The sequence below is a fragment of the Tubulanus polymorphus genome, chromosome 4, assembly GCF_964204645.1.
Source record: "Tubulanus polymorphus chromosome 4, tnTubPoly1.2, whole genome shotgun sequence".
NCBI classification, from domain to species: Eukaryota; Metazoa; Nemertea; class Palaeonemertea; order Tubulaniformes; family Tubulanidae; genus Tubulanus; species Tubulanus polymorphus.
The window spans coordinates 3229809-3256923 of NC_134028.1; the positions used below are offsets into that span (position 1 = coordinate 3229809).

Consider the following 27115-nt stretch of genomic DNA (forward strand, 5'->3'; position numbering starts at 1 on the left):
AGCGGTGGCACCAATAATGAATGGTATTATAGTCCATTCTACATTATTTCAAGTTCTGTTTGCTTGATGATTTGTAAATATTCCGCATTGAAACGGAGTACACGTATTAAATGGGTAAGAGATTACTAGATTAGATATATTGAATCTTGTTCAATATTTTTTATTTTAATTGATGACGAGTGAAACAAGATGGCGACCTCCATGTAAAGTGTAAATTGTCAAATATTTGGTTTCGGTTTTCGGATACTGAACAGCTTGTTCAGCGATAAGAAACGTTTTGTCGAACATACTGTCACTAATTGTAAGTTATTTCAGTATTTTCTGTTATAGCCCATGTTCCTGATTTCTTCAAAAAGAAGAAAGATTACGTAGGCGTCTGTGAAAATTGGATTTGACAGGTGTCAGTCAGAAGAAATGTCGAATCTGACCTGTGATCGGCTGTCAAAATGTATTCATGATGTATTTATCCGGCATTTGTGCCCATACAGTTATTCTTAATCCTGAAGACCTTATTGATTAATTAGTTAATTCATGGTTACATTGTTAACAGGTCTATTCCAACCTAGATTTGTATATAAAAAAGTAGTTATTGTTGTTGATATTATTGTCATTGATCGTCCACTATCATTGTAGAAAAATGAGTTCCAGTTGGTGGAATGCAAGCAACTTCAGCAGTTTGGCAACGAATGCGCTAAAATCAGCTCAAAAACAAATCGATAAAGTTCTAGAAATACAAGATGAAAATGAAGGTTTGTTCGACTACCTCCAAGGGGTTTTATTATTCTTTTTTGTCAGTTGTGATGACTGTAGATATATAAATGATAATTGATTTTTTAGGTTCTGGAAGTTCAACCTCCTCTGAAACTCAGAAAAAATCTCTACGTTCGGCAAATGTTGCGTCAAACATCGGGGGTGATGATTTCTGGGGTGCGTGGCTTGAAAGCCCGAATGAACCAAGCAATGAGGATAGTAAAACAAAATTATCCTTGTCAGCAGAGTCTGGAGCTGTTCCAAAAAGTGAACGTGCGCGATCATCTTTAAAGTCTAAACTTACTTCAAAAAGGGGTCATAAGACAAACACTATTGATGAAAAACCTGAAACAACAATAGCAACAAAAGATGAGTCTAATAGTAAGACTGATGAATATGCAATGACTGGTTCTGGAAGTGTTTGGGGCTCATTCGGATTATGGGGTAGTGAATCCCTAATAGAAACCAAGCCCAATAATACTCGAGCTAAGTCGAATGCTATGAAATTACCTTCTGGTTTAAAAGAGCAGAAAGAAGATTGTGCTTCTGAATCAGGTGGAGCTGATACCTCGAAACAAAACAATTCAATTGTGCAACCTACTTCGTCGGAAAATGTAAGAAGTAGTGATAAACCGATGATAAATGTCTTAACCGAATCCTGGGGTGATCTGGGTCGATTTCTGGATAGTGGTTCATCGGTAGTTTCAAAACTAACAAAAATAAAGTCTAGCGAACCTTCGGATAAACCTTCTGAAATAGAAGCAATTGATGAATTGGTAGATAAACAGACTGATCCTGTGGCTGTTCTCCCATCAGAGGCAAGCATTTCATTCAACAAATCTGATAATGAAAATAAGTCTGATATTATTCAGCGATCGGACTCTGCTATTATGTCTGAAAGTTTAAATACTGATGATCTGGAATTGTTAAATTCAGTTCAGAATGAAAGAGTTTTCCCTTACAATGCGCTGTCCGACCAAACAGTGGAGAATAATGTTCCGAAAGAAACTCGACATGAGGTGGAAAATACTGTCAACGTGGATGAAGAGGATGGTCTTGTTTTTAACGAAGGTGAAAACAGGAATAAGGAAAGTCATTCCGATTTACTACATGAAAATACTGCGTCGGAGAGTATAGGCCTAGATGAAAATGAATTAGAAAATTGTGCTGGCATTGTTATTGAAAGTACCACTGAGAACCTTGAAAAAGATAAAGTACCGCTAGAATCTGATGATTCACTCGGATATGTTAGGGAGGAAACTGAGCTGAAAGTTGAAACAGCTGAACTTAACGACTCTGATGATGAATTAGCTCCTAAGAAAGTTCCGAAACAGCAACAAGATGATATTTTAGATGGGTGGGAAAATGATGTCAGTGATATAGATCTAGGGATAGATGCCGACAATGAACGACCGCCAGATACAATGTTGGTCTCAAATGAAAACGTCCTGGTACCTGATCAAAGCGTTGATTTACCAGTTACTGATTTATCAGTTACTGATTCTGCTGAACACACATTTGATGAGTCACCTGTCGAGATAACTGTTGATATGATTGAGGAGGAGCCTGTTACTGTTAATGATGAAAAAGATGAACAGATCATTAGGACTGATGCTATCAAAGACGATGTTCCAGCTGAGTACTGTGAGCCTATGAGTACTACTAACATAACTGATTTACAATCATCTAATTTAAGTGGATCTACAATATCAGAATCGGACTCAGATAGTAGTCAATTAGATAAAACATTGACCAGAGAAGACTTTACTAAGAAGCAAATCCCAGTTGAAGACAATAATATGCTGCCAGTAACTGTTGAAAGTATGGATGAAGATATAGAACAGAAACCTCTTCCTACAGCTAGTGTTGAAGTCAGTTCTTTACTTCTCGACCGGAGAGAACACGACGTACTATTATCAGAATCTAGTAGCGACGTAACTCTGGTGGGTGATGCTGGACAGTTGTCTGATCTACAGAGCAGTAGCACGGATCAGAGCATGAATAGTAGCAGTTCAGGTGAAGTTAAACAAGGATTGGTCAGTAGTTCATCCAGTCGAATCGACGAAACTTCAGCTTCTAACAATCTGTCGGTAGCTAAAGAACTGGAGGTCGATGTTGGAGATGGTTTAGGCGAACCGATGGAGGAAAGCGCCGCGTCTGTCGATTCGAGTACCGGATCGTACGTTAAATGTATGTTAGAGGATGCGATGGTCGAAAGTCCCGATGTAGAAGTCACGTCGAACAATTCGAATTGCAGCGATAAATCATCAGAATTAGTCAAAGTCGAATCGGACCAGAATAGCGGCCACACGTCTGCCGATGAGATCGATACGACGACTTCGTCGGATATCGAAATAATCTCAACGCCGACGCCAAACGGAGAACAGCGCGATCATCCGTTTGATTTGTCCCCGTTGCGGCACGCGTTGAGTAAAACGCTGCGTAAGGTCAGTCCACCCTCGCATAAACGAACGGACAGCAATTCCAGTTCGAGCGGACACAGCAAAGGTAGCGATCTAGAACAGCTCAGTCCCGGACGCGATGCGTATCACTCACATTGCAGAGATGAAGGTTTCTTACATCTGAATGTTGAACGCGGTCGCGCTTTACAAACTTCCAGGAGCCAGAAAATGAAATCGACGGGTGAGTTTCATTCTATATTTTCCGGTCACTTTAGATGATGTTATTTCAGCGCCGGCATGTATTGAATTCGTAAATTATCATTTCTAGAAGTTGCTACGGATGAGCTTTTGGCCAGTAATGCATTTCAGACTGAAAAGCTTCTAAAGGTTTGTAAAAAATAGAAAAAGATCCTTCGTAGTTTTCATTAACCAGCATCGATCGGATTGGTGCATGCATTTATTGATACCTTTCAACAATTTAGTATCTATTGAATAAACGAATATCGTCAGTGATAGCCTCTTCTTTCATGAAATTAGTTTAGCTTTCATCATCCTCGATTTCATTGAATCTTATTCCTTAGAACAATGTTTTGTTTGAGAAGATTGAAAACAAGGTAAGGTTTTCCAAGGCTTGACCCACTTATAGTTTATTGTGATAGTCATTATGTTAACTAATGTACTGCACTTAAGCAACTGTAAACTTCTATTTGAAGTGTGATTTTAATTGTTTTCATATCCTTAACTCCTTTGTTAATAGCACACGCATAAGCTTTTCCAAAAATACGTGTGTATTTTTGCCTCTCCACTTTTAGTTAGAAGTAATGCATAACTTTTGCTTTCATTATATACGAAGTTGCAAATATTGTGTGTAACAGTTTTGGCGGTCTGTAACAATGAATACCAGAAATCATTACTGGTACTCTTCAGACATCAATGATTTGGATATTCATTATTTCAGACATTTTTTCACATTTCAAAACTAACGGCTCTAAACATGGATTAAGAAAACAATGAAAATACCTAAGTAGATGCTGAGTTGTTGAAATAAGTTGTTGTCTTACCGTTCTTCAACTTCCATCATCATTATGTATTTGTTTTTCAGAAATTGGCCGAAACGGCTGAAATTCTGGAGGCCAGAGAGAAAAAGCTTCTTGAATTGAGCAAAGATAATATGGATCTTCACGAAGCAAACAGTATTCTTAGAAAGTGTGTATTCCAGCTCTGGTTTTTAGCTGACTCATAAGCAGTCATCAATATGCAAACCTGTCTGTAAAACTGGGTCTTCTGTAATATTTTTTCCTACTTCCATTGAATCTAATGTCCATATGTCATGTATTGGTTTTATAGTCAGCTACAGCAATCGGAAGAAGCTAGAGAAGCAGAGATGACAGATTTGAATGAACTTACTCAGGAATTTACAACCAGAATGTCTGAATCGGAACGGAAAATACATCAAATTGCGAAGGTACATTTTAATTTTGATTTATTGCTGGTTTTGTTGGTTCTAAATTTGGACGACGTTAAACCTGTTGTTTTAAAAACTTTTATTTTAGGATAGAGACAATCTGAAAAAACAATTGACAACTGCGCAAGAAGAACTGGCCAAAAAGATCGAAGATAAGAAAACGAAAATGCTTCTAGAAGAAAAGGATATTCAGATTGAGGAACTGTTAACTGAAGGTAAAATACATACAACAAAACTTCTTGATTACTGTAGTTCATAAGTTTATTCTGCTCGATTCAATAACCAATATTTATGATTGTAGGGGAGAAATTATCAAAACAGCAACTGCAGAATAGTACTGTGATTAAAAAGTTGAGGGCGAAAGAAAAAGATACCGATTCAAATATCAAAACTCTGAAGTAAGTCTATAATCTCGGACATGCGAAAATATATACATTCAAGTGATAGGGCCCGACTGGAACAATTGTGCTTTATTTTATTTATTCTAGGCAGAAGATTGAAAAATTAGAATCAGAAAACTCACATCTACGAGAAGTGTTGGATTCTAGAGATGAGATGGAAAAACGTCAAAATGGTAACTTTTTCGAGCCACAGTCTGCAGAATTCATGAAAGTATGCGTGTACATGTATAATGAATTTACTATTGCAGAAGTTATTACACAACTGAACGATGCGGTTGTGAAACAAGAACGAGAGTTAAAAACTCTTCAACTAGAACTGGATGAATCTCAGGAAAAAACTCGCGGTTTGAAATCCACTCTAGATGGCTCGTACAAGTAAGTGATCGCTCTTCAGGTGGTGCATAGTCTAATCTTAAGATCTGCTTGTTGTAAACTGTGGAATTTTATCCATTTTAGGGAATTAGCCGATCTTCATAAAGTAATCGCGTCCAAGGAGAGTAAAGTGCAGGAAATATCTCTCAGCGCAGAAATGGCGGCGAAAGAGGAACTTCGCCTGACCTTAGAAAAGCATAAACAACAAAGTAAATTCGATCAGGAGAATTTGATATTGCAGGTATTTTTACAAGGTGTCTGAGCGAATGTGTTGTATTGAAAACATTGAAACTATCAATTTCATATCATACGTTGTACGTTCTAGGTCGAAGATTTACAGAGGAATATGACCCGCGCTGAAAAAGAACATATCAGGAGAGAAAACGTTTTGAGACAAGAAATCAGTGACTTGCAAATGGTAAGAAATCTTTATTCATCAACGAGAGATTTTATGGTGTTTCTTGCCTTCGCTTTGGTTGAGTAAATAGATGTATGATTACCTTACAGCGATTACAAGAAGGGGAAGCTAGAAATCAGGATTTATCACAAAATGTCATTCTGGGTATGTGTCATTCAAGCCGTCTTTTGAAGAACTTATAATGTTGGCTCAATTGATTTTATGTACGATCAGTTGTGTGTGTATGATTTATTATTTCAGCTACAAGGCCTCTTCTCCGACAAATCGAAAATTTACAATCGACACATTCCGCTCAATCGATATCGTGGGAAAAAGTTGAGAAGAGTCTCATCGATCGTTTGAGTATGTTTGATTATTCGTGATCTTGTCAGGCAAGCCGCGACTTCACCTTTTCATCTCTTGTTGTTAACTTCCAGATGACGCTCAGGAGAGTTTGGCTGAAGCGACGGAGAAAGAAAGAATGGCGTCCGATAAATTGATCGAACTGAATTCCAGAGTTTCGTCGCTGGATTCGCAGGCCACGCTCCTACGACAAGAGAAAACTCGCCTTACAACAACACTCGAGATGGAAAGAACGAAGTTAGAACTTCTGGAGGACACCAAGAATAAGTATGTTATATTTACACATTTAGCGATCAAATGATTGCCTGTTTGATTATGAATTAATTTTGACTGCGATATTTTATTCTTAAAGAGATGCTGTTCATTTGGAACACTTTAAACAGTCAATGCAAGAAGAAGTAAACAATCTCAAACGGGAGAAGGTATGAACAATTTGATATTAACAATTGAGAAATCGGAGGCTGTTGAGCTGGCAACTGCAACTGACTACTTCTTATCAAAAATACATAAAGAGGATATATTTTGTCCTTATATTGTACGATCTTTCTTGTCATTTTCAGCTTTTACTTGAAAATCAGTTGGAGATGGAAAAGCTTAAAGTCGAAACTGAACGGAAGAAGGTTTCATTGGCTTATGAACAGATGCGTGAGAAGGTACTAAGGCATCCAAGTAGAAGTCGCATATTATTTCTACCGAAGCCTGATAACATGTTACATCTTCCTCTGCCTGTTTTCCGATGACTGCCACACTTCCACTGGTTCTCTACTAATCTTGCTATTACTGTTATGTTTTTTCCAGTCGGTGCAAGATACTCGACCACATACCACAACTCCTAGTCCTCAACCATCACGGACGCGGAGCAGTAGTCAAAGTAGTGACGCCACTAATTTATTACCTCCTCTAACTCAGGTATTCATCAACGCAGAAATTACGGGTTCAATTCCTAAGTCAATGTTTTGAAAAGGAAATTGCCGTACTGGAAAAATAACTAACTAGGCACAAATATCTTGATGATGTGAAAAATTTATTTCTATTAATAGGATGAGGTTTTGGAACACACTATGATGATGTCGTCATCGTCAGGCAGTAAACTCAGTCTTTATGAATCCATGCGGCAGAATGGAGCTGCAAATCTAATGGAAAACCTATCATCGCAGTTGAAACAAAGGGAAGGTGAAATTGCACAATTACAGGTTAGGATTTATTTGTGAAAATCTGTTCAGACGTGTCAAACTCTTTTTTGGATCGATATACATTCATCTGTTCTCCCGCCTGCGCGTTTCAGAATGAAATTGTTCAATTGGAGAAAACTAGAGAATCGATGGCTCGAGAACTGGTGAATATAACCAACAAAAACGTCGAATTGGAGGAGAAAGCAGATTTATATGAGAACTTATTAGCTAGATATAAGGTAAACACTCATTTATGCATAGATAGATATGCTTTAAGAGTGCATTATTTTGGTGCAGCTAAGACAGTCGTCTGACAGTCCTCCAGAGGACTCCCGAATGAAATGTAGTCAGTAATTTTCTCTTCTCGCCCAACAGGAGTTGGACCAACGCTATAACGCGATATTGACGATGTACGGTGAAAAGGTTGAAGAAACCGAAGAACTTCGTCTCGATCTCGTTGACATGAAAGAATTGTACAAATCACAGGTATGACTGAAAACTATCCCGACATTCAGGTTCGAACCCTGACCCCCTACAAACTGCGGCCGAGATTCATTGGTCTTCGTTGATTTATTTTTTAGATTGAAGAATTACTGAAGAAGAGTTAACAAATATCTTTGAATGGTCAATGAGGGATGAAAACCACTTATTTCTAGTCTATAATGTATTTCATTTTACTGCTTTCCCGCCTGAAGTATACGTATTTCTGGTTACTCGGCCCGAGGCCAAACATCTTATAACGTATGCGGTCCACAAACACATAATGCGTTACGTTTCTCTCGCATAATAATCACTCTTAAACCGTCTAAAGACATGTGTACATGTATTAGATATGATTGTGGTTCAACATTTTGAAACATGACTATTCACTTGAACACTCAATAAGGCACTTGAATGAGGAAATGTCACAACGTAAGAACCACAGTGAAAATTAAACTTAAATCATTTTTTGGTGGTGTCAATTAGAAATAATTTTCGTGGGATTTCGCTGTTGGTGTTTAAAACGTATTTTAGTATGGAACGTTGTTAATTTGATCGAGATGGTTTGCATCGATAGATCTGTGCATTCTGCGGTCAAAACCAACTGGGTTTTCGTGTTTTCGCAGTAGAATATCGCTTTCGAATGACATTATAACTGTGATATGTATTCGGTCCAATGGTTGATTGATGTAATATCTTTGATTTTATATATGTATATTGGGTATTTCTGATTTTAAACTGGGTGAACAGCTACATCTGCGCTGAGTGTCCGTGGCGAGAAAACACGACCGATCTGGGATCGATGTTTATGAACAAAACTGATCGTTAAATGTATCGATAGAATAAATTAATATATATTTTCTGTATAAATCATATCTTTCTCATCTCACTCTTTAAAATGAAGAACTTGCAAGCAGCCGAAGCGGCTGGCGTTGGATTTTACCTGTCCTTTGGAGACTCCGTCCTTCCCACATTTCAAAACTACTCCCCTATGAGGTTCTTTCGGTTACATCTTTCGAAAAATACACGCCCTGAATTCTGAGAGGAATTAATGATGGAAGGACAGCGTCTAATTTCTGTGAAATCATCGCAGTCTTCACTTCTTGTGTTCGATCAGTTACAGTAACCTTACAAACAAATTAAGTTTTATATAGGCCTATTCTGACTTACGGAGGGACAAGCTCTTTCGGACGGTGTAATAAAAATCTTCTCCATTTACCAAGGCTGCAGCGCTACCACCCTTTTCTCCTCGTCATCCATGCAGGGTTCTGAACGTCAGATTATACCATCACCTGTCAGGAATAGGACCGTTACTTTCTCTTGCATATTGTGTGAACCTCATGACCTTCGAAATACAAATTTTCTAAAGAGGCGACGCAATAGCTAATGTGGAAGTGAGATCATAGGTTATCGACGAGTTTCTCAATTGCTTGCCTCACATTCGACTATTGGCCCAATCCGTAAACAAATTGACTTTAGAGTCGTTTGACCAAGATGACCCACAAGTTAAGATCAAAGTTGAAGTTCCGTTTGATATCTGAGCTAAAACTAATATTTATCAAATCTCGGACATACAAACGCAACAGTAACGAACTGAATTTCAGAATTTCATACCGAGACAGTTGGTCATGTAGAAAACTTGGTTTATGCTTATCGTCTAAGGTAATCGTTTTATCTATTCACCAAATCGTTAGTTTTAGTTCGATCAACGCAATCTCTGCAGCGAAATGGAATTTTTCTCATATCGAAGATATTTTGATTGATTCAGAGGATGTCACAGAAGAACTATTCACCGCCAAGTCGGTCATCTCTGACTCCAGTAACGGACCGTTCGTTGACTGGATTTGAGTCAGCCGGTAGCGCTGTGGTTCGCATGACCCCTAGTGGTAATATCCTGCTCAATAACCGCAGAAAAAACACCTCCGGTAGTGTCAGCCTTATGGCGTGGAAGGGTCTGGCAAGAATCGTCGTTCCGATGGTAGGTGCAATACTTTTGTGGGGAGGGAAGAGGGGGCAATACTTTTGTGGGGAGGGGGTTCTATTTGGGGGAAAAGGGCAATGTCACCAAAAAGGCACCCGAGATGATGGAAGCGGTGGCCGGACTGAGCGATCGCCGCAGGCGCGAAGCGAAGGGGGTGAGAAAATTTTGATATTTTTCCTGTTTTTAGATCAATTTACTGCAATTGTGCCATATAAACAGGAATCGATCCAGGGACTAATGTAGCACAACCTATAAAAAGAGCATTATCCACGAAAAAACGAGGAAGGTCTGGGGGTCTTTCCTTCCCAAGAAGATTTTGGAGCAATATCCAAGCAATAATGACGTCCTGATGCAAATTGCTCGATTTACTACGGTAGTTTCCAGGCAATAAAGATGACTTTCAGAAGAATGGTGTGCCTTTTAGGTGAAAATTATCTGCCTTGTAAAAATATGCCTTTTTCTACTTTTGTGATTGATAGGGATCACTACACGTGCCCTTTTTAATTTCGGGATGAAATTTTTGAGAAACATTTTCAAAAAATTTGAAAAACGGCACTTTCGCCAAACCCCTCGAACCCCTATATACGGACCCTAAGAGGATCGGTTTTGCTTAGAAAGAAAGTATAAAAGATTGAAAAGATTGAAAAAGATATTGCCGCACTAGGTGACTAAACAATACCCTCCGATAACAGTAGAACCATTCTAAAATGTTTACTCTGTGATAGACTAGGTATAATTTCCCCATTTCGCAAAATAACACCGTCCTTGCATGGACGAAGAATCGTTACTTCTTTAATGGAATAATTTCTCACGCAAGACGCAGCTTCTGCTTGTATCACAGAATAATAGCTTACACAATGACAAAAACGTAGTTTATTACTAACGAGGCGTATACGTCATAAAAACAGAAAACCATAAAATACGTGATGAATTATTAGCAATTTCCAATACAACGGGGAAATGTGCGGTTGTAACATTTCGCTAATGTAACCGATCCGCGCGCATAACGGTGGAATTTCGTTTTAAAACTATATTTCATACGGAATAAATTCGAATATTTCAATCAAGATGTTGGATGTTCAGGTAAATCAGGTAAGGCTTAAACTAGATACGATATAAAGAATAAATGTTGATTACTATGATACGAATTATGCTGTGTTAGTATAGTTTAATGCTCAATATCATATCATTCTTACAGAAAAAGATTCCAAATGGCCAAGCTCAACAAGATAAACAACGAAGGCATAGCTTTGAAAATATGAGCCAAAATATACAAAGGTACGCAATACACACCATCAAATAAATGATTTTCCAATTTAATTATTTCCTTCCTATCAGCTTTTGGTCGAGTCGACGAAAAGCTTTACTTTAGACGATAAAAGCTTCCTCAAAATGTTGATATCGAATGAACAGTTCACGTTCAGGAGAATGCGTCGGCGATAAAAAAAATCGAAGATTGTTTATTCGGGGCAAATATCGCAATCTAGTCAGGAAAGTGCCATAGTTAAATATAGGTTTACGTGATAAACATGATATATATATATAATTATCTGTTTTAAAGTAAGAGGCGTGTAAATATATTTCTGTGAATTCGGATAGAATTAGACCGCACTGCAAAATCTGACATGAAACAGGAAAATGTCCAACAAACGCATACACCCGTCGATGTTCAGGAAAAGGAAGACATTTGTGAAGAATCACGTAGCAAGAGAGCGTCGTAAATCTTTATTCAAAGATGGAAGTTTACCTATGAATATGCTGCTTCAACGATTGTCATCCAGTCTTTTACTTCATAGATGGAAACTTTCGTATGATACAGTAGGTCGGGCTACCATTGCGTAAGTTTATGAGATATTTTTGTTCATTCGCAATTACTTTATTCTAATCGAGAAGAAAGGTAATGGGGTGTCTAATGAACTGGCTGCTTCAGGCTGGCTCCAGCACCAACTGTGTAGCGACATATTCAAAACTACGGGCTTCTGTAATTTATAAGAATTCGTTTTAGATGAAATTCCTTTCGAAAACCCGACGAACGTAGCCCGATTAAGAAATTTCTTTTGAATTGCTGACTTTTTAATTGATCCCATATCTTATTGCTCACTCTTCACAATTAACCGGGGTTATTCTTTCAAAATAACGACTGGCGGCGTGCTAGTTACGACGTTTCTCCGGATTGTAGCGACTTTATTCGACACATAAAAGCTTTTAGACATTCGACGAAAGTATAAAAGTCAAGCTGCTCTGACGACAGAACGCATAATATATGCCATAATTGACAAATCGATGATATGAAATAAATTCACATCGCGATGTTTCCCGTCATGCCTTAAAAGAGATATCCCAGATGAAAATATTCATAGCTGAATCTCACTGTCACACTGAACGGATACGCAGCGTGATGAGAGATGAATAATGTAGAATTCAAGCTTATTCGGATTTACGTCTTCCAATCGCGACATCAAGACGAATGTAAGGTCAAGGTCAGGTGTATGCTTGTATTTGTAAGCGAAGTGAAAATGTTTACTAAACGCCGATTCCTGTTTGTATGATGTATCAGTGTAAAATAATCAATTTGGAAAAGATGCCAAAAACGTTGGTTTCACGAAGTTCAGGTCCGTCTTGAACACGTGACTGGAAATTGCGCATGCGTTGTACGAAGCGTCTTCGGATATTCATAATGAAAAGGGAAATGATTGAAAAAGTCAGCATTGGACTTGTTGACCTAGAAAAAAAAATATTTCACAAAACTGCCACATACGTTCGTTAATGCTATTGAACTTGGTGGAGGTAATGAATGTCATAAAAATATGTATGCGCCTTAGAGATCATTGTGATAAAATGTCAGTCGTTTCTTTTCAATCGCCTTTTACATATTATTTATGACAAAGAAAGTGAAAAGCCTTTGAATAGAAAACGAGTAACGCGGTTTTTTTATAAGTCGAATAGAAATGAACTCATACCGCGAGAGAGAATTGTTACGAATGCAATGTTTTCAGTCGTCCTTAGAGCGCAAAATCAAAAGGCGTTAGGTTGTGTATGCTTTTGGACTCGTCGTTTCTGTTATTTACAGCAGATTCGCGCAAAAAATACCGCCAAAATCTGGTGATTTTTTCTTCGAGCGAAATGTCGCTTCCACAATTGTTGGTGCGGCCACCGGCACAGTCGGTGGCACCAACCAGAAAAGATTCATCGACTATATTCAAAGAAAGACGAAAAGCTAGTTTACGTCGGAAAAGAAGAGACAGTAAATCAAAGACTAAAGATCGAAAAGAATCTAAGAAAATGTCGAAAGAAGAAGATCAAAGGTACGGTGTTTATTGTTTTAGATACTAATCTCAGTAGGATAAGGTAAAAGGTACAACTGTATAAGTTCGGAATCCCGACTCCCGCCTGAACTGTCTGGAAATCTAGCAGAACCAGAACGATGATAACTTTTCAAATATCATTAAAATTTGATTGGTAATGAATATGGAAAAATGAAAATCTAAAATTTTGTTGTAAGAAAAAAGGTAGGCTAGGAGAGACTGAAACGTGTTTCAGAGGTTATTTTCTATAATGTTCACTAAGCTATAACGTGCACCCGATGACTTTCTCTAATTGACAAACAGCGTGCACAACCGTCGCGTTGGATACACGGTGGTGATACGTATCGACGATCTCGCTTGAAATATTACCTGATTAAACCAGATGAGAATATCATCATCAATATGCATTATTGATGTATAAACTAGAGTTCCATATTACTAACATTGCCGACGACTTGTCCTGTATTTGTACGGCACAGTAAGCGTCCGCTGATATAACTAAAACACTTACATTAGTGAAAGTATGAGTAAATGTTAACCTGTTTGAAATGTTACTCGTCGAACAATGCAGTATGTATGAATTAAGCTCCGTTAAGTAGCCAATGTGGTGGTCACTTAGTAGATTCTAAAATGGATAAGCAAACAGCGAGACATTTGGTGGACGGCGCCAAATGGACAGGCATTTTTTGCGTAGACAGACTTTGACGAGGTTAGACAGATACATTCAGCATGTGGAGGAAATCTTTACAATTCGTTACGAATAATCCATCTCAGGGCAGACGGCTAGGTCTAAGACTCTTAGCTTTATTGAGGTAAGAAATGTATCAGGTTCAAAAGTTTACCGATGATCTTGTTGAATATATTCTTAAAAAAAAAATGCATTTGACACGAACCTGGATTTTACTATCAATCTATTTTTGTCACGTGAAAAAGTGATCACAAAGAATCTATCATTCAAACGCTTCACACGAATGTCAAAATAATTGAGTTGAAGAGTTTAATGACAATCTTTCCAAATAGATCTAAACTGAACTAAAAGTATAATACGTTTTGAAACATCATTAGAGGTTGACATGAAGATTGGAAATAATGATAATGAATATATATGGAAGTTAGAAAATTGAAATTTTGTTGTATGAAAAAAGGTACGCCAGCAGAAGCTCGAACCCGTATATATCAGCCAGGACTGTGTCCAGGTACGACAGGCTGTGCTACCAGGGACACTGTGCTACACCAGAAAAGGCTTCACCTCGACGAACTCAAAAATATGTATGGTTTACTCTGCGTCGCCTATGACGTAAATATATGTCTGTACAAAATGCCTATCGTTTCAATGGCGTGGTTCCCGTTAGCTGCTGATCCAGCATCATTTTGAATAGTTGTACTATTTTCCGTGATGATAATATCGTTTACAATGCGCCATCATCAGAACTATCAACATCGGAATCAAACAAAACTCATGTTTCCCACGGTTGACAAAAATTGTATCGAATTCAATATTACGTGAACAAAACGTTGTTTACGTAACATCGTGAGCGTGTTTTCTGTCGTTAGGATTCGCGTAAATATTGTACGAGTATCGAACGAAATGGAACAAAACTTCCCAATGATTATGACGGACAGATTATATAATGACAGCTTTCGTCTATGGTCCTTGTCTGATCTATATTTGATGAAAAAAATTGCCTGCTTAATTTACGAGCGTCAATAAGAATGCCTTAGATTATAATGGAATCTTTCCAACACTTTTTCACTTCTGATAATACGAGTTGTCTTGCTTATATCACGATCAACATTCGATTCTTGTTCGGCGATGCATAGTCGAAAATAAATTAGAGCATTTAACATTACAATTTAGGAAATTATCGCTTTTAGCTCGTGTGAATGGTTTTGAATATTATGAAACGTCAACTCAAATTATAGTCATAAACTTTTATTGCCGTCTTCGAATTTTTCGTTCGCACACATTTGACTGGGAACTAACGTAATCGTTTTATGATTTTAATTTCACTTTCAAAGCCAAAGGAAGATACTCGAAAAGAAATCCAAACATTATAGCTTCTTATCCGCAAAAAATTTTCCCAATGATTATGACGGACAGATTATATAATGACAGCTTTCGTCTATGGTCCTTGTCTGATCTATATTTGATGAAAAAAATTGCCTGCTTAATTTACGAGCGTCAATAAGAATGCCTTAGATTATAATGGAATCTTTCCAACACTTTTTAACTTCTGATAATACGAGTTGTCTTGCTTATATCACGATCAACATTCGATTCTTGTTCGGCGATGCATAGTCGAAAATAAATTAGAGCATTTAACATTGCAATTTAGGAAATTATCGCTTTTAGCTCGTGTGAATGGTTTTGAATATTATGAGACGTCAAATCAAATTATAGTCATAAACTTTTATTGCCGTCTTCGAATTTTTCGTTCGCACACATTTGACTGGGAACTAACGTAATCGTTTTATGATTTTAATTTCACTTTCAAAGCCAAAGGAAGATACTCGAAAAGAAATCCAAACATTATAGCTTCTTATCCGCAAATAGTGAATCCACATTAAAACGATCAATCTTTTAAATGGGCATTTAAACGTATTTCAGTGTGTTAACGACAGTCTTTCGATAAAGCTTAAGTGGAAAGTTTGGTTTTCTATGGTAGAACTATAGTTGATATTTCATCGAGCGTTAAGCCTTAATAGGGACGCCTTGCAGCGCTCATGTCAATGGTCGGAATGACACTTTACACGCATTAAAATTTTTGATAAAGTAAACACACTGAAAAGTAATTTTTACCCTATAGTCTGTTTGTGTTTATGCTTATTAATAAGGGATATATCTCTCCAGTTCAGCCGACATGACCCTCGAGTAATCATAGGCAATCGACATAGAAAAATGAACTGAACGTATAGCTCGGCACGTTTTCGGGCTAAGGTGTCAATATACGTAGAGGTACCTTAGAACAAACATATATAAACTATCAAATAGATTTATACATAACATGCAATACACGTGGCTATCGTTGAAATATTGACTGTTGGAATATCAAATGGATGTTGTTTGCAAAAACGAAGAAACGCAGAAAGTACAAAAATGTTGTCTGTGGAATTATTCGGGTTGAGAGCATAAGATTGATTAAGGATGAGTACGATACCTATAAATGTTGATTTTAAAAACATTTCGACTCATCCGATTGATAAAAAGATGTTGTCATTGGTCGGTCCGCGTCTTCTAGCCGCTTCGAAGGGCGGATCGCTGGCAACATCGACGGATTCATTCTCGATAAACTCGCAGACCACATCACGACGCAACAGGTTCGTGTGGTTTTCACTGTTCAGTTTTTAGTTAAATAGAATTTTTAATTTTCTTTGCATTTATTGTGTGAATCCTTGTGAAGAGACACAGTCGTCTTTTGTCGGGAACCATTTATTACAGGACTTGTCTTCATAATATCGCCATTTTCTTTTTCGAGTCCATACTTCTTTGAAATTGTCTATAAATGGCAATAGGTAACTGTTTTCTTTATAATATATAGTTTTGATCGTGATGGGGTTGGCAACATACGTCTTGAAGAACAATTCAAACTGGAACACTTGCAACAGTTGATGGACCTATTCGATAGCTTCAAACCGGCGGATGATGAACCTGGCGACCAAACACGGTCGATTCTTAAATTCATCAGTCGCAATGACAACAAACCGAAACGTGAACCGGGCTGTATGAATTTACAAGAGTTTAAAGACACAATAGCTGAGGTTCTGGCCACTGATGAATACAACGACCAGTTGGATAAACTATTTGCAAAGGTAAGGAAAAGCTGACAAGTTCTTTCAATGGCACAGCCTTTCAATCCGTCACTTGAGGTCATCCGTCGGTTGTGTCTGTTTTCTTCACAAACGCGTGTGTAAATTCTTGTTTTTTTTTTTTAAATCTCAGTTGGATACATCGTGCGATGGCTACGTAGACTGGAATGAATTTTGCACGTATATGCTACTGTTATACAGAGAAAATGATTACATGCAGACGAAAAAGGAAATTCCGTTCCGTTCCGAAGCTCGAATCCGGCACATTGTCTACAACAGGGTAATTTCTAGCTCTAATTATCATTTCAAAATGTCGCTAATATTCTATGGATGGCTAGTAGGTGTATGAAGTGGTATCGCAGACAACCAGTTTCCTATTGAGGAATTTTTATCAATGTGTTTGATAATCCTTCTTAATGTCATATCCTCACGGCGAATCACCATGGCAAACTGATATAAACATTCAAGTAATCCCAAACATCATCTTGATTTAATGGATACATATTAAAATGCCCAGACGGTGGTAAGGTCATTAGAAATTACATATGTTTGATCAATGAAATTGATATCTTATTCATTCCTATAGCAAGAAACCTCGACCAAAGTAATAGCGGTTGACAATCCCCTAAGATATGTGTCCATCAGTAAGGTAAGATATATATCATCTAGACATCGACGAGTGAGCTAACTGCAACTTTCTACTTGCTAAACTATCATCAAAATGTTTGCTTACAGGAAGGTGTTTTATCGATATGGGACCCGGTACACATGGTGATCGAGAAACACTTCGATATTGCACCGGTTGAGGACGATCCTCGTGGTCAGAAACGACGATTTAAGACCTGGTTTACGGATTTGACATTTCTACCGAACTGTCATAAAATCGCCATCGCCTCGACAAGTCGTGATATCAGATTCTACGACGTGTCGACTGGGCAATATTTTGAGGAATTCCATCTTTTCGGTATCTGAATTTATTTCTATGCGCACAAGATTTTCTCTTCGTAAAAATATCTTCTAATGAAATGATTCAAACCTTCCCGTATCTTCTTTTAGCACTGCCTGACGTACCGTACTCAATGGACTATCATTTCAATGAACGAGTAAGAACTGATTAGAATATTCTTAATGAATTGCGATTTCGTTTTATCAAATTTGAACCTGATCAACATTTTGTACATTTAAGAATCCAAACGGAGAATCGGTATTCGTTTACGGCGATGACGCAGGCGCATTGAATGTTTTGTATTTTACCAGACCTGTCAGTCAATTGTTCGACACGCCTTTCATGGAAGAGAAAAAAGTTCAGAAGATATTCATGAAGGTATCGATTAGGCCTTCATCGTAAACCTTCTTTCCAGTCGTATTTGTCATTAATCTATGTTTTCATTAGATAATGTCGTTGTTTTTACGTAACACAACAGGATTTGGGACATCATTCAAAATGGGTGCGTCACGTTGTGGCCATGGAAGTGATGCCGGACATTATAAAGAAAGTGAAATATATTCCCGATAATGAGAACATCATGTGCTGTTGTACAAATCCAAGAAGTTCTCTGGTCGTTTGGGACATAATGAGAAAGAAAAAGACGTATATATTCCGTATGAATAAGGTAATGCATGCTTGTAAGTCTGTTGATCTGATACATAAATATCTTGGTTTTGTTTTACCAATATTTCTTGTCATTTAAGGGATGTGAAACGTTCGATTACAATAAAAATCTGAATATTTTGGTTACCGGAAGTCCAGATCATATGGTCCGCATTTGGAATCCGTACGTTACCAGCAAGCCGACGGCTATACTTCAAGGTCATCTAACTGGTGTCATCGATGTCATTATACACGAACGATTTGGACAAGTTTTCAGTTATTCCAGGGACGCCGTAAGTTCTATAATTTCAATATTTATTCATTTGTACGTGAGAAATGTATGAATTCAACGTGTTACGTTTTAGTGCAAAATTTACATAAATCAATGACCGCTAATCTAAATTCTCGTCCAGTGGAGACGTACAAGTAGAAGTTGATCGCGCTATTTAGGCTGAGGAACAAGCGGGCTACGTCGAAAGCGGTGCCGAGGGACGGGGCGAGTTGGGGTTTTATCGCGATCAAGCTCGATAGCATACCAGTAGGAAATAAACAAACTAGAAAGGCCGTAGATAAAACCAAAACAGTTACGGTTACTTTTCGGATCTTTTCGGATTTGTTTGCATCGGCACCTTGCAACGAGGTGGAGCGTTTCAGAACCAAAACAATTGAAAAATTGAAAATAACGAGTGTTGAAAATGGTAGATATATCACCATCGTCGACCCTCGTACCCAAGCGATACCTCTGCTTTTGCCGCTGATGTAGCAGCCGAATTTCCGGTCGTATTGCGTCACAAATAAATGAAACAAACCGACCGATAACGACATAAGTACGATGAAGACTATGATACATCTGGCGACCTTTTTAGTACCCATATCCCGTCCTTTAAAAGGGAACACAATTACGACAAAACGCTCTAATGTAACTGCAACGACGCACCAAGAGCTCGTGGTGTATAATACATCGAACACGTATTCAACGAACCGACACATCACTGTCGACTTCACTGCGAAAACGAGCACCTTCGAGAAGTAATACGACATAACGTTTATCCAGATGATCATCGTGAAGAATACGATGATCGTGTCCGATACGGCTAAAGCTGCAAGATAGTTACTGTACGAACGGTGTCGCATTTTAGCCGTGCACATCGTTAGAAAGGACAACACGTTACCTACGATACCGAAACAAAATATCAACGGGCAAGCGTAGATATGAAGCTGCCGACTGAATTCACTTGATGGTGAACGCGGGAATTGCTGTATCGCTGGTGCTATATATGTTGGCGCCCAGTCTCTCATATCGGTTTCATTCATCCTCCTTCCCATTGGCGATTTCTGTGACAACAGTTTCCGCGATAACCTGCCGGATGGCTGGACGGCTTCGTGCGTTCGATCGAAATGAAAACCAGCCAGTATTTCCTCTCGATTAAACTTATCATGAACTTAATTCAATAAGAAAGCGATTATTTCCGCTGCAATAAGCATCGTCCGTGGATAATACAAGTCTTTGTTTATTCAATCGGATTCATGACTTCTTTTATATCACTTTTCCCCAAATTTTGCCGCTCCGTTGGTTACACGTATTAAATCTATATATACTTAATCGTAAATACAGCTGTAATACACGCCTGAACGCGTCTTTGCGCGAGATAGACACGATACTATAAATAATTTCGTTTTCAATCGGACAGTTTTAAATCACATCGATGTTTTTCTCAACCCAGGCTGTCAAAGTATGGGACACTAAAGAACACAGTTGTCTACAGACTGTACAGTTGAAATTCCCAACGAGCGTCCACAGCCGTCTACCAGAACACGGTTATTTTCCATGCCGTCTCATTCCACCTCCCGCTAACTGTCTCCTAGTCGCTGCTAATGATTACCTCGGACAACTCAAACTGGGACAGGTCGAAGAAGTCAAGAGCGCCTTGCCCGCTACACACGTCACACAGCTTTGCAGTGCCATTTACAATCCGTATTTTCGACAGGTAAGGTCAAAATGGCCCAGTTTGAAAACCAGTCATATCCAAAGTGAATTCAGTAAAAATGTTGTTGCTCCTGAACATAAACTGAGATTCCACTGTTCCATTGTTCCATACATCTTTCCAACAAAATAAAATCGGGGACTTTCTTTAAATTACATCGGCTTCTGAAATCTGAATGATCTAGGTTGTAACGGGTGCTGATGATTCGACGGTTGCAATTTGGGACGTCGATTCAGGGGGTAAAACGTTAGTATTCTCTAACGCTCACGGAGATGAGGAAATTACGTGTATGGTATTTGATAATACGTGGAGAAGGTTGATCACTGCTGCTAGGAATGGCACCGTCAAGGTAGGGGCTGCGTTCTTGTTATCGGCAAACAAAGGAGAGAGAATCATAATAATAGTAATATTGATACAGTACAAAAAGTAAAGACTAGGAGAGAAAAAAGAAATATACAAAAAAATCCATATTCACATGGAAAATAAGTATGTACAATTTGAATAATCTAAGGGCATACATTCGAAAGGTATCTAATTTCTACTAAGTTGAAAGTAAGGAGATGGACAAAACAGTACATAACAGTCAAAATATGCTTATAAACATTGATCAAAACTTTTTAAGGTCTGGAATTCCCAAAACGGTCACAATCTACACAAATTGGAACCTGTTGGTGACGTTGAAGTTACCGGTATTATACCACTAGCCGATAGACGTGTGATACTAACCGTTGGCTGGAGTAGAAAATTGAGTGTGTACGACGACTCGGATCCAGATGTAAGTGATCTGGCATAAACCTGAGAGGATCAAACTTCCTTACATTCATCAACTACTATAGTTCCACTGTTTTATCAATAATTCTGGATGACTCCACAAAATTTTCCTTTACCTTTCATAGTTCTATCATTTTCTTTTCAAACAGAATATGTACATCAAAGCTGATACGTCGTGGAAAGGAGGACAGGTTCACAAAGACGATATTCTAGCTATTGATTTCTGCCCTCCAAATCTTCTAGCCACAGCCAGCTATGACGGCGAACTGGTTCTATGGAGCACAGAAACAGAGAAAATGTACATGCGCTTACGAAAAGGGCAACCGTATAAAATGTAGATACCACTCTGAGATAAGTCCTGAATTTCCGAGGAAGTTTCACTAGATTTACTTTGATGAATGTTCGTTTCTCAATCAGGTCTCGACAGATGGAAAGTCTTCACGTTACTTTAGTTTCCAACAGTAGACCGAGCTCTCGGCCCGGGTCGAAAAACTCCCGTCCAAATTCGCGACATAGAAAATCCCACAAACCGGCGGAAGGGTAAATATCGAGTAGTCAACCGTCGATTATTTATTCTTCTTCAAGGTTCTTTTATCGTTGAATTGTTTGTTTCAAATAATTTCAGAGATCCAGTGCCCGTAGATAAATTACTATTTCTACCTAGTCGATATAAAAACGCTAAACGAAACGATGGTGCTATACTTATATCAAGCGAGGCTGGAGTACTCAAATGGTGGAGTATATTCGGTCAAAAACACGAATTAGGTAAGAAGAATGCGAGAAAATGTGAAACCGTGGTGGGCGCTGGCTGGCAATGCTTTCATTAATGTATATGCACTTTTCGCGACAGGTGAATTCTATGCTCCTGATAAAGAAGATGAATCCGTGTTGGCAATCGATGCTGATTCCGATAATACAACTATTGCTACTGGTGACACACAGGGTAACATTTCATTATGGGATATCGCAGATTACTGTACATTTCCCAGAGATATGGTAAGCTGTAGAAGGAAGCTTCATCTCCGAATCAAATGATTCCAGTCAATAAGTTGTGTCTATCTTTATAATTACAGAAAGTTACGACTAAACCGCCGCTGATTAGTAGCTGGAAGGCTCACGATAGTGCACTGGTCAGCGTTCAAATTATCGACCACGATTGTGGTCAATTCGTACTGTCCGCTTCTACTGACAAGACGGCGCGTCTCTGGTCAATTGAGGGCTATTACATCGGTACTTTCGGCCAGGTAAGGTTTCTATAGACTGGACAAAAATCGTGCTCTCTGAATCATACGGGATCATTTTTCGGGAACTCTTTTCTTCTTAGAAAAAATTGTGGAACCTCAAGCGCAGAAGAACGTGGGCACACCCCAAAGATCCTTGGTCAGTTCTTGATAGAGGTTCGTACACGAGTGTCAGGACATTAATTATATTTCGAGTGGTTTGAATAATGTTAGGATCTAGATTTTTTTTCGTGGAGGAAAATTATCTTTAAGAAACCGTTGTAACAAAGAAGCGTATTCGTCAATATAGGTAAAGTTATTCCCGAGGGAGCCAATGCCGTGGACACCGATACGCCCGCTAACGCTGATCGACCAGACACTGACGATGACGACACAAACGAACAGAAAGAAGAAGCCGACGAGTCACCATCACCTGATCATCTAGAAACAGATGGTACTAGACTCGACTTGATCGAGGAAGAACTAGACGAGGAAAACGATGATCTACCCGAACTGCCATCTGTTCATGTCTCATCAGATACTGATGACCAAAGACAAGTACGTAACATTCCGCCATTAGAAAAAATGAATAGTGTGCAACTGATAGGATTTCATTTGAACTGTTAGAGCTTCCGATAATATATACAGGACCCGATTCCACAGTTTGTGAGTTAGAGTTATCTCTGAGGGTTAAAATCAGTTCGTTTTTACTCAATATTCAAAATCAACTTAAAAGAACTGTTGAATTGGGTCGTGTACACCGATATTAAGCTTTGTACACCAATCTTATACCGGATAGAAAAACACATTATACCTTCTCACTGACACTGAAGTAGTAGTAATTATAAAATCTTCACTATTTTCATTTTTGGGAACGGTATCGAAGCTTGCAAAGCGACACATATAGTGTTTATCTTATGCCACCACGCACTCATGCTTTGTTTTTAGAGGCTAAAATCTAAGTCACTGGATAGTGGTGGTACTGCTGAGACAGGGGATTTTGTCATCGCTTTTCACAAAAACCGATCACAGACATTTGCATTTAGCTCCGACACTACACGACACAAGGTAACAAGTGGTTGTGCCGTATTCGAGCTCGAAGATATGATTATGGTTGTTCGAATTATCTTGAATTTTGCCAATGTATAACGTGTTTTTTTTCGAAACCCATTTTTTCGTAGACGCTATTGGGTATTCGGGCAGAACGCGATTTACTCCGTCAAAAGTTCAGTCGACAGGAACGTAGGCATTACGGTGATATCAACATCAAAACCATGTCACGAATGAATGGAAAAGTCTGCTCACCGTTTCAAGCTCTTGCGACTCCAGTAATTATTACAAAAAGTACGAAGATTTCATCTCTCGATATATTCCTTTTTCCTAATTTGTCGATTTCATGTGCGTATTGCAGGATATAACTGTGATACCAATACCTAGAGGACTGCCAGTTACACCTCGAATGGTTAGTAGAGGTTACACGTCCACAAATATGGACGAGGATTCTCTACAGAAAATGGACTTGCGATATTATTATCACGAAGGAGATGAACGGGGCAAAAGTGATGGACGAAGATCTCACAGACTACCGGCTATAAGAGGACGTAAAGGGCAACCTTCTGTGGCCACTATGTCCCGCGGCATTACGATGTAGGGAACGTTGTAGATTCTTAGATTCATCCCATTTTCTACAAACTAGCAAAATACCCTAAAGGGCTTGCTTGTGCAGGATTGGTGTTTGGCTCAGAATACGTTGCCTTAGCCAACAAAGATTTATCTAATTTTTATGTAAGTTGTTATAAAAATCTTTATAGGTTTATATTCATGAATAAACTATATGAATTGTAAACACATCGACGTTTTGTTCATGGGGTTTTTGTATAGGATTGCAAATATTTTCACTTGAAAATACGTAATGCGCCGATCTGGGGCCTAAAACGGACAAAAATGACTAGACTGGTTGTTTTTTTTTGCTGAGCAAAACATACATACGCAGCTATGGTAACTTCAATAATATTTTACCGTTTACCACGATGGATCTCGATGGATATTCTGACAACTCATCCAAGATAAAATACATAACACATAACCGTAGTAAAGATTTGGAAAGTTTTCCAAAGACAACTCGTAATGTAGTAAGAAAGGTTCTGAAAAGGCGTGAACTGCCAAAACCTAATGCCCCAATCTCTCTGATAGATTTATCAGCACCTTCAGATGGTCCTAATCTGCGACAAAGTAACCCCCGAGCAACTCCGAGAGACGGTAGGTTTAACCTATAATTGCATTGATAGCCGCTACTTTTCTGATTTGCCCCTAGAAAACGGTGCAGATCGGAAAATTGAGCGACGGACTTAAGAAGGATTCAAATTTTGGCTGGAATCTTTTATTAGCATTGTCTCACATGAACTACACACGACTGAATACAGTGGAAGAAATGAAACACATTCGTGTACCGGTTGATCAGGTCATCACCGTAATGAATAATGCCAGGAAATGTCCGTCTGAGCATGACGCTAAAGAAATATTAGCCATCCAGCACACATTCGCTAAAATTATGAAGTTATGGAGGCAGGCCGACAGGCTGAAGTCATTAGCTGCTCATTTGTTTGGTAAAGAATGGGTCAGTTGGTAAGCATTCGCATTCCGATACGTATTGAAACTAAGAGCGATGCAAATATATATCATTATTGATTAATTTCAGCAATTTGAAGAAAGGGTTCCGAAGAGTGGTTGCACAGGACTGCGCTGCTGCTGGAGACCAGGTTTCAACCCTTGTCATAGAAGTTGCCGTCGCTGATAAACATGTTGTATCACGGTGGAGTCGGTCTCGTCATACCGGTTCAAAATACACCTGACCCCTCTATGTACGAACAATAATATTTCTACAAAAAATTCAAAATGTTTTCTTTTTTTCTGATTTTTTATTGATATGATATGATTTATTTATCATACAAAATGTTTACAGAATTAATTAATGAATAATATACATACAATGTAATAATATCAGATGAAGGCCTGCCTCGAAGCATCAGTTGACTCGTACCAGAAAGCAGCCGAAAATTCATAATTTCGTAAAGATTTGTTTTATCATGAATTATAAAATATATTTCGATATCGAAACGCAATGAATCACTCGAAAGTGATCACTGGAAATCGTGATTGAAAATAATTCACATCGATTCGAGGACCCTTCTCGATTTCGATCATCAATCTGCCCGAAAGTTGAAAGTGGTCAAGGAAGGAACTTGCTCTTATGGAATTACCTGATTTTGGTTTAGAATTAAACACCCTTTCTCATAATACACCATCCGATCGATTGCCTATGATACCCTCGAAAAGCCCGGTTAATGTGTCATCTTTGAATCAGTGTCATAATATTAGCTGTTCTGATTATTCATATCGTTTTGTACACGAGATTTAAGTGATCAGCTGCTCATTAACTAAAACGCGACTTCTAAGATCCCGTCGTCAGATATATCGAAACCATGACGTCACGGTTTTCCTGTTTTATATATGAAATCACACCGGTACTGTAGTGTATGCATACACACAATACACAACAGCTGTATCGATCACTCGGTGGTCGGCGCGCAATGATATCACATCGAAACCAACACCGAAACTTTTATTTCATTCCCGAATTCAGTATCGAAAGTTACAGTATAAATATGGCTCCGTCTTTCACCATAATCATAATACAAAACAAAAAGCAATATGAAAACATCTGGTCTTATCCCGGGTAAGATTTATATTTCGTGGACTTTTCTACCAAACTTTAACAATTCAAAAGTTCAAATTAATCTCTTCTCTACTGAACTAATGGATTAATCGTTTTTACTTAAGATATGATTTTGGTGTTGAACATTTCAGTTCTTCAAATTGTAACAATATTTTTGATGAGCGGTTGTCTCGTCCAAGGACGTTCACTGTCGTCAGAATCACCCGTAAATCGTCCATGCGGTACACCCTTTCAATCACTACCGGAAAATACAACGACTGCTGATCCGGGTTGGGGAAATTATGTGCGTCGTTCAGGTGTTATCAGGTCGATGGTCAGCGATCTCATGCAGTTATATGTAAGTATTTCCGCAACTTCTTCCATGGTAAAAACAATTAATGTCTTTGTATTGATTTAGCTTCAATGTAATATTTATCATTTCATTCGCATGTTATTTTAATTTCTAATTCAGCATTAACGAAATCAATGTCATAAATTAAAATCAAAACTTAATCAACAATTCACCAAGTCCATGCCGCCCCGGTTAACATAATTCGTTTAGTTTTACATTGTACACAATTGAAAAAAAATTATTCAAATCAATCACTTTTAAAGCGTCAACGAAGGAACGTAAGTAGAAAAACTCATTGAAATTCTGGTGTGCTGACAACTTACCTTAAATTGACTTTCTACGTTACATGCATTTATGGGGTTTTAGAGGTTTTAGGTTTTAGGGTCACATGTTAAGTTGAAGTAGCCCCTCATTTATGTTAATTGGTCAATTGTATACATCCAAATTTACATCGTTTATAGGATTAGATCGTTTATTTAGGATCATGTAATTCATTGAATGCCAAAATGTCAAAATATAAATCTAATGTGTAATATTTTCACATTTAAGGTGACCAAACGAATCAAGAGTCAGTTGATAATCAGCT

The 27115-nt window shown here is 38.2% G+C and overlaps 2 protein-coding genes across 3 annotated transcripts; both read left to right on the forward strand.

Annotated features, from left to right (window-relative positions):
* Positions 1–178: 178 nt before the first annotated feature.
* LOC141903716 (uncharacterized) lies at positions 179–8636 on the forward strand. Of its 2 annotated transcripts, XM_074791962.1 has the most exons (23): positions 179–301; positions 634–749; positions 838–3393; positions 3481–3539; positions 3734–3766; positions 4255–4358; positions 4500–4617; positions 4706–4832; positions 4919–5015; positions 5106–5191; positions 5267–5393; positions 5475–5631; positions 5716–5808; positions 5898–5952; positions 6049–6150; positions 6225–6417; positions 6503–6572; positions 6711–6803; positions 6949–7059; positions 7191–7343; positions 7436–7561; positions 7698–7808; positions 7904–8636. In XM_074791962.1, exons 2-23 carry the CDS (start codon positions 638–640, stop codon positions 7928–7930), a joined length of 4710 nt encoding a protein of 1569 aa, XP_074648063.1. In that variant the 5' UTR covers positions 179–301; positions 634–637; the 3' UTR covers positions 7931–8636. The 2 variants fall into 2 exon arrangements, with proteins under 2 accessions (XP_074648063.1, XP_074648064.1); XM_074791963.1 differs by lacking the exon at positions 3734–3766.
* Positions 8637–12435: 3799 nt separating this feature from the next.
* On the forward strand, positions 12436–24295 carry LOC141904148 (cilia- and flagella-associated protein 337-like). The gene is made up of 22 exons (XM_074792679.1): positions 12436–13088; positions 16628–16898; positions 17029–17175; positions 17482–17544; positions 17631–17859; positions 17952–17998; positions 18082–18219; positions 18320–18508; positions 18588–18779; positions 20211–20474; positions 20656–20820; positions 21094–21246; positions 21392–21576; positions 21660–21782; positions 21868–22007; positions 22093–22238; positions 22316–22486; positions 22567–22639; positions 22773–23020; positions 23411–23530; positions 23644–23790; positions 23874–24295. The coding sequence occupies exons 1-22, from the start codon at positions 12820–12822 to the stop codon at positions 24111–24113; spliced, it is 3720 nt and encodes a 1239-aa protein (XP_074648780.1). The 5' UTR covers positions 12436–12819; the 3' UTR covers positions 24114–24295.
* The last annotated feature ends 2820 nt before the right edge of the window (positions 24296–27115 follow it).

What these genes read in the sequence shown, in the direction of transcription:
- LOC141904148 (XM_074792679.1), top strand. Translation starts at nt 12,820, where the DNA reads ATGCTTTTGGACTCGTCGTTTCTGTTATTTACAGCAGATTCGCGCAAA. An exon ending in TGGATAAACTATTTGCAAAG is followed by an intron (nt 16,899 to 17,028) that starts GTAAGGAAAAGC and finishes TTTAAATCTCAG; the next exon opens with TTGGATACATCGTGCGATGG. An exon ending in ATATATTCCGTATGAATAAG is followed by an intron (nt 18,509 to 18,587) that starts GTAATGCATGCT and finishes TTGTCATTTAAG; the next exon opens with GGATGTGAAACGTTCGATTA.
- LOC141903716 (XM_074791962.1), top strand. Translation starts at nt 638, where the DNA reads ATGAGTTCCAGTTGGTGGAATGCAAGCAACTTCAGCAGTTTGGCAACG. An exon ending in AAATACATCAAATTGCGAAG is followed by an intron (nt 4,618 to 4,705) that starts GTACATTTTAAT and finishes CTTTTATTTTAG; the next exon opens with GATAGAGACAATCTGAAAAA. An exon ending in ATGAACAGATGCGTGAGAAG is followed by an intron (nt 6,804 to 6,948) that starts GTACTAAGGCAT and finishes TGTTTTTTCCAG; the next exon opens with TCGGTGCAAGATACTCGACC.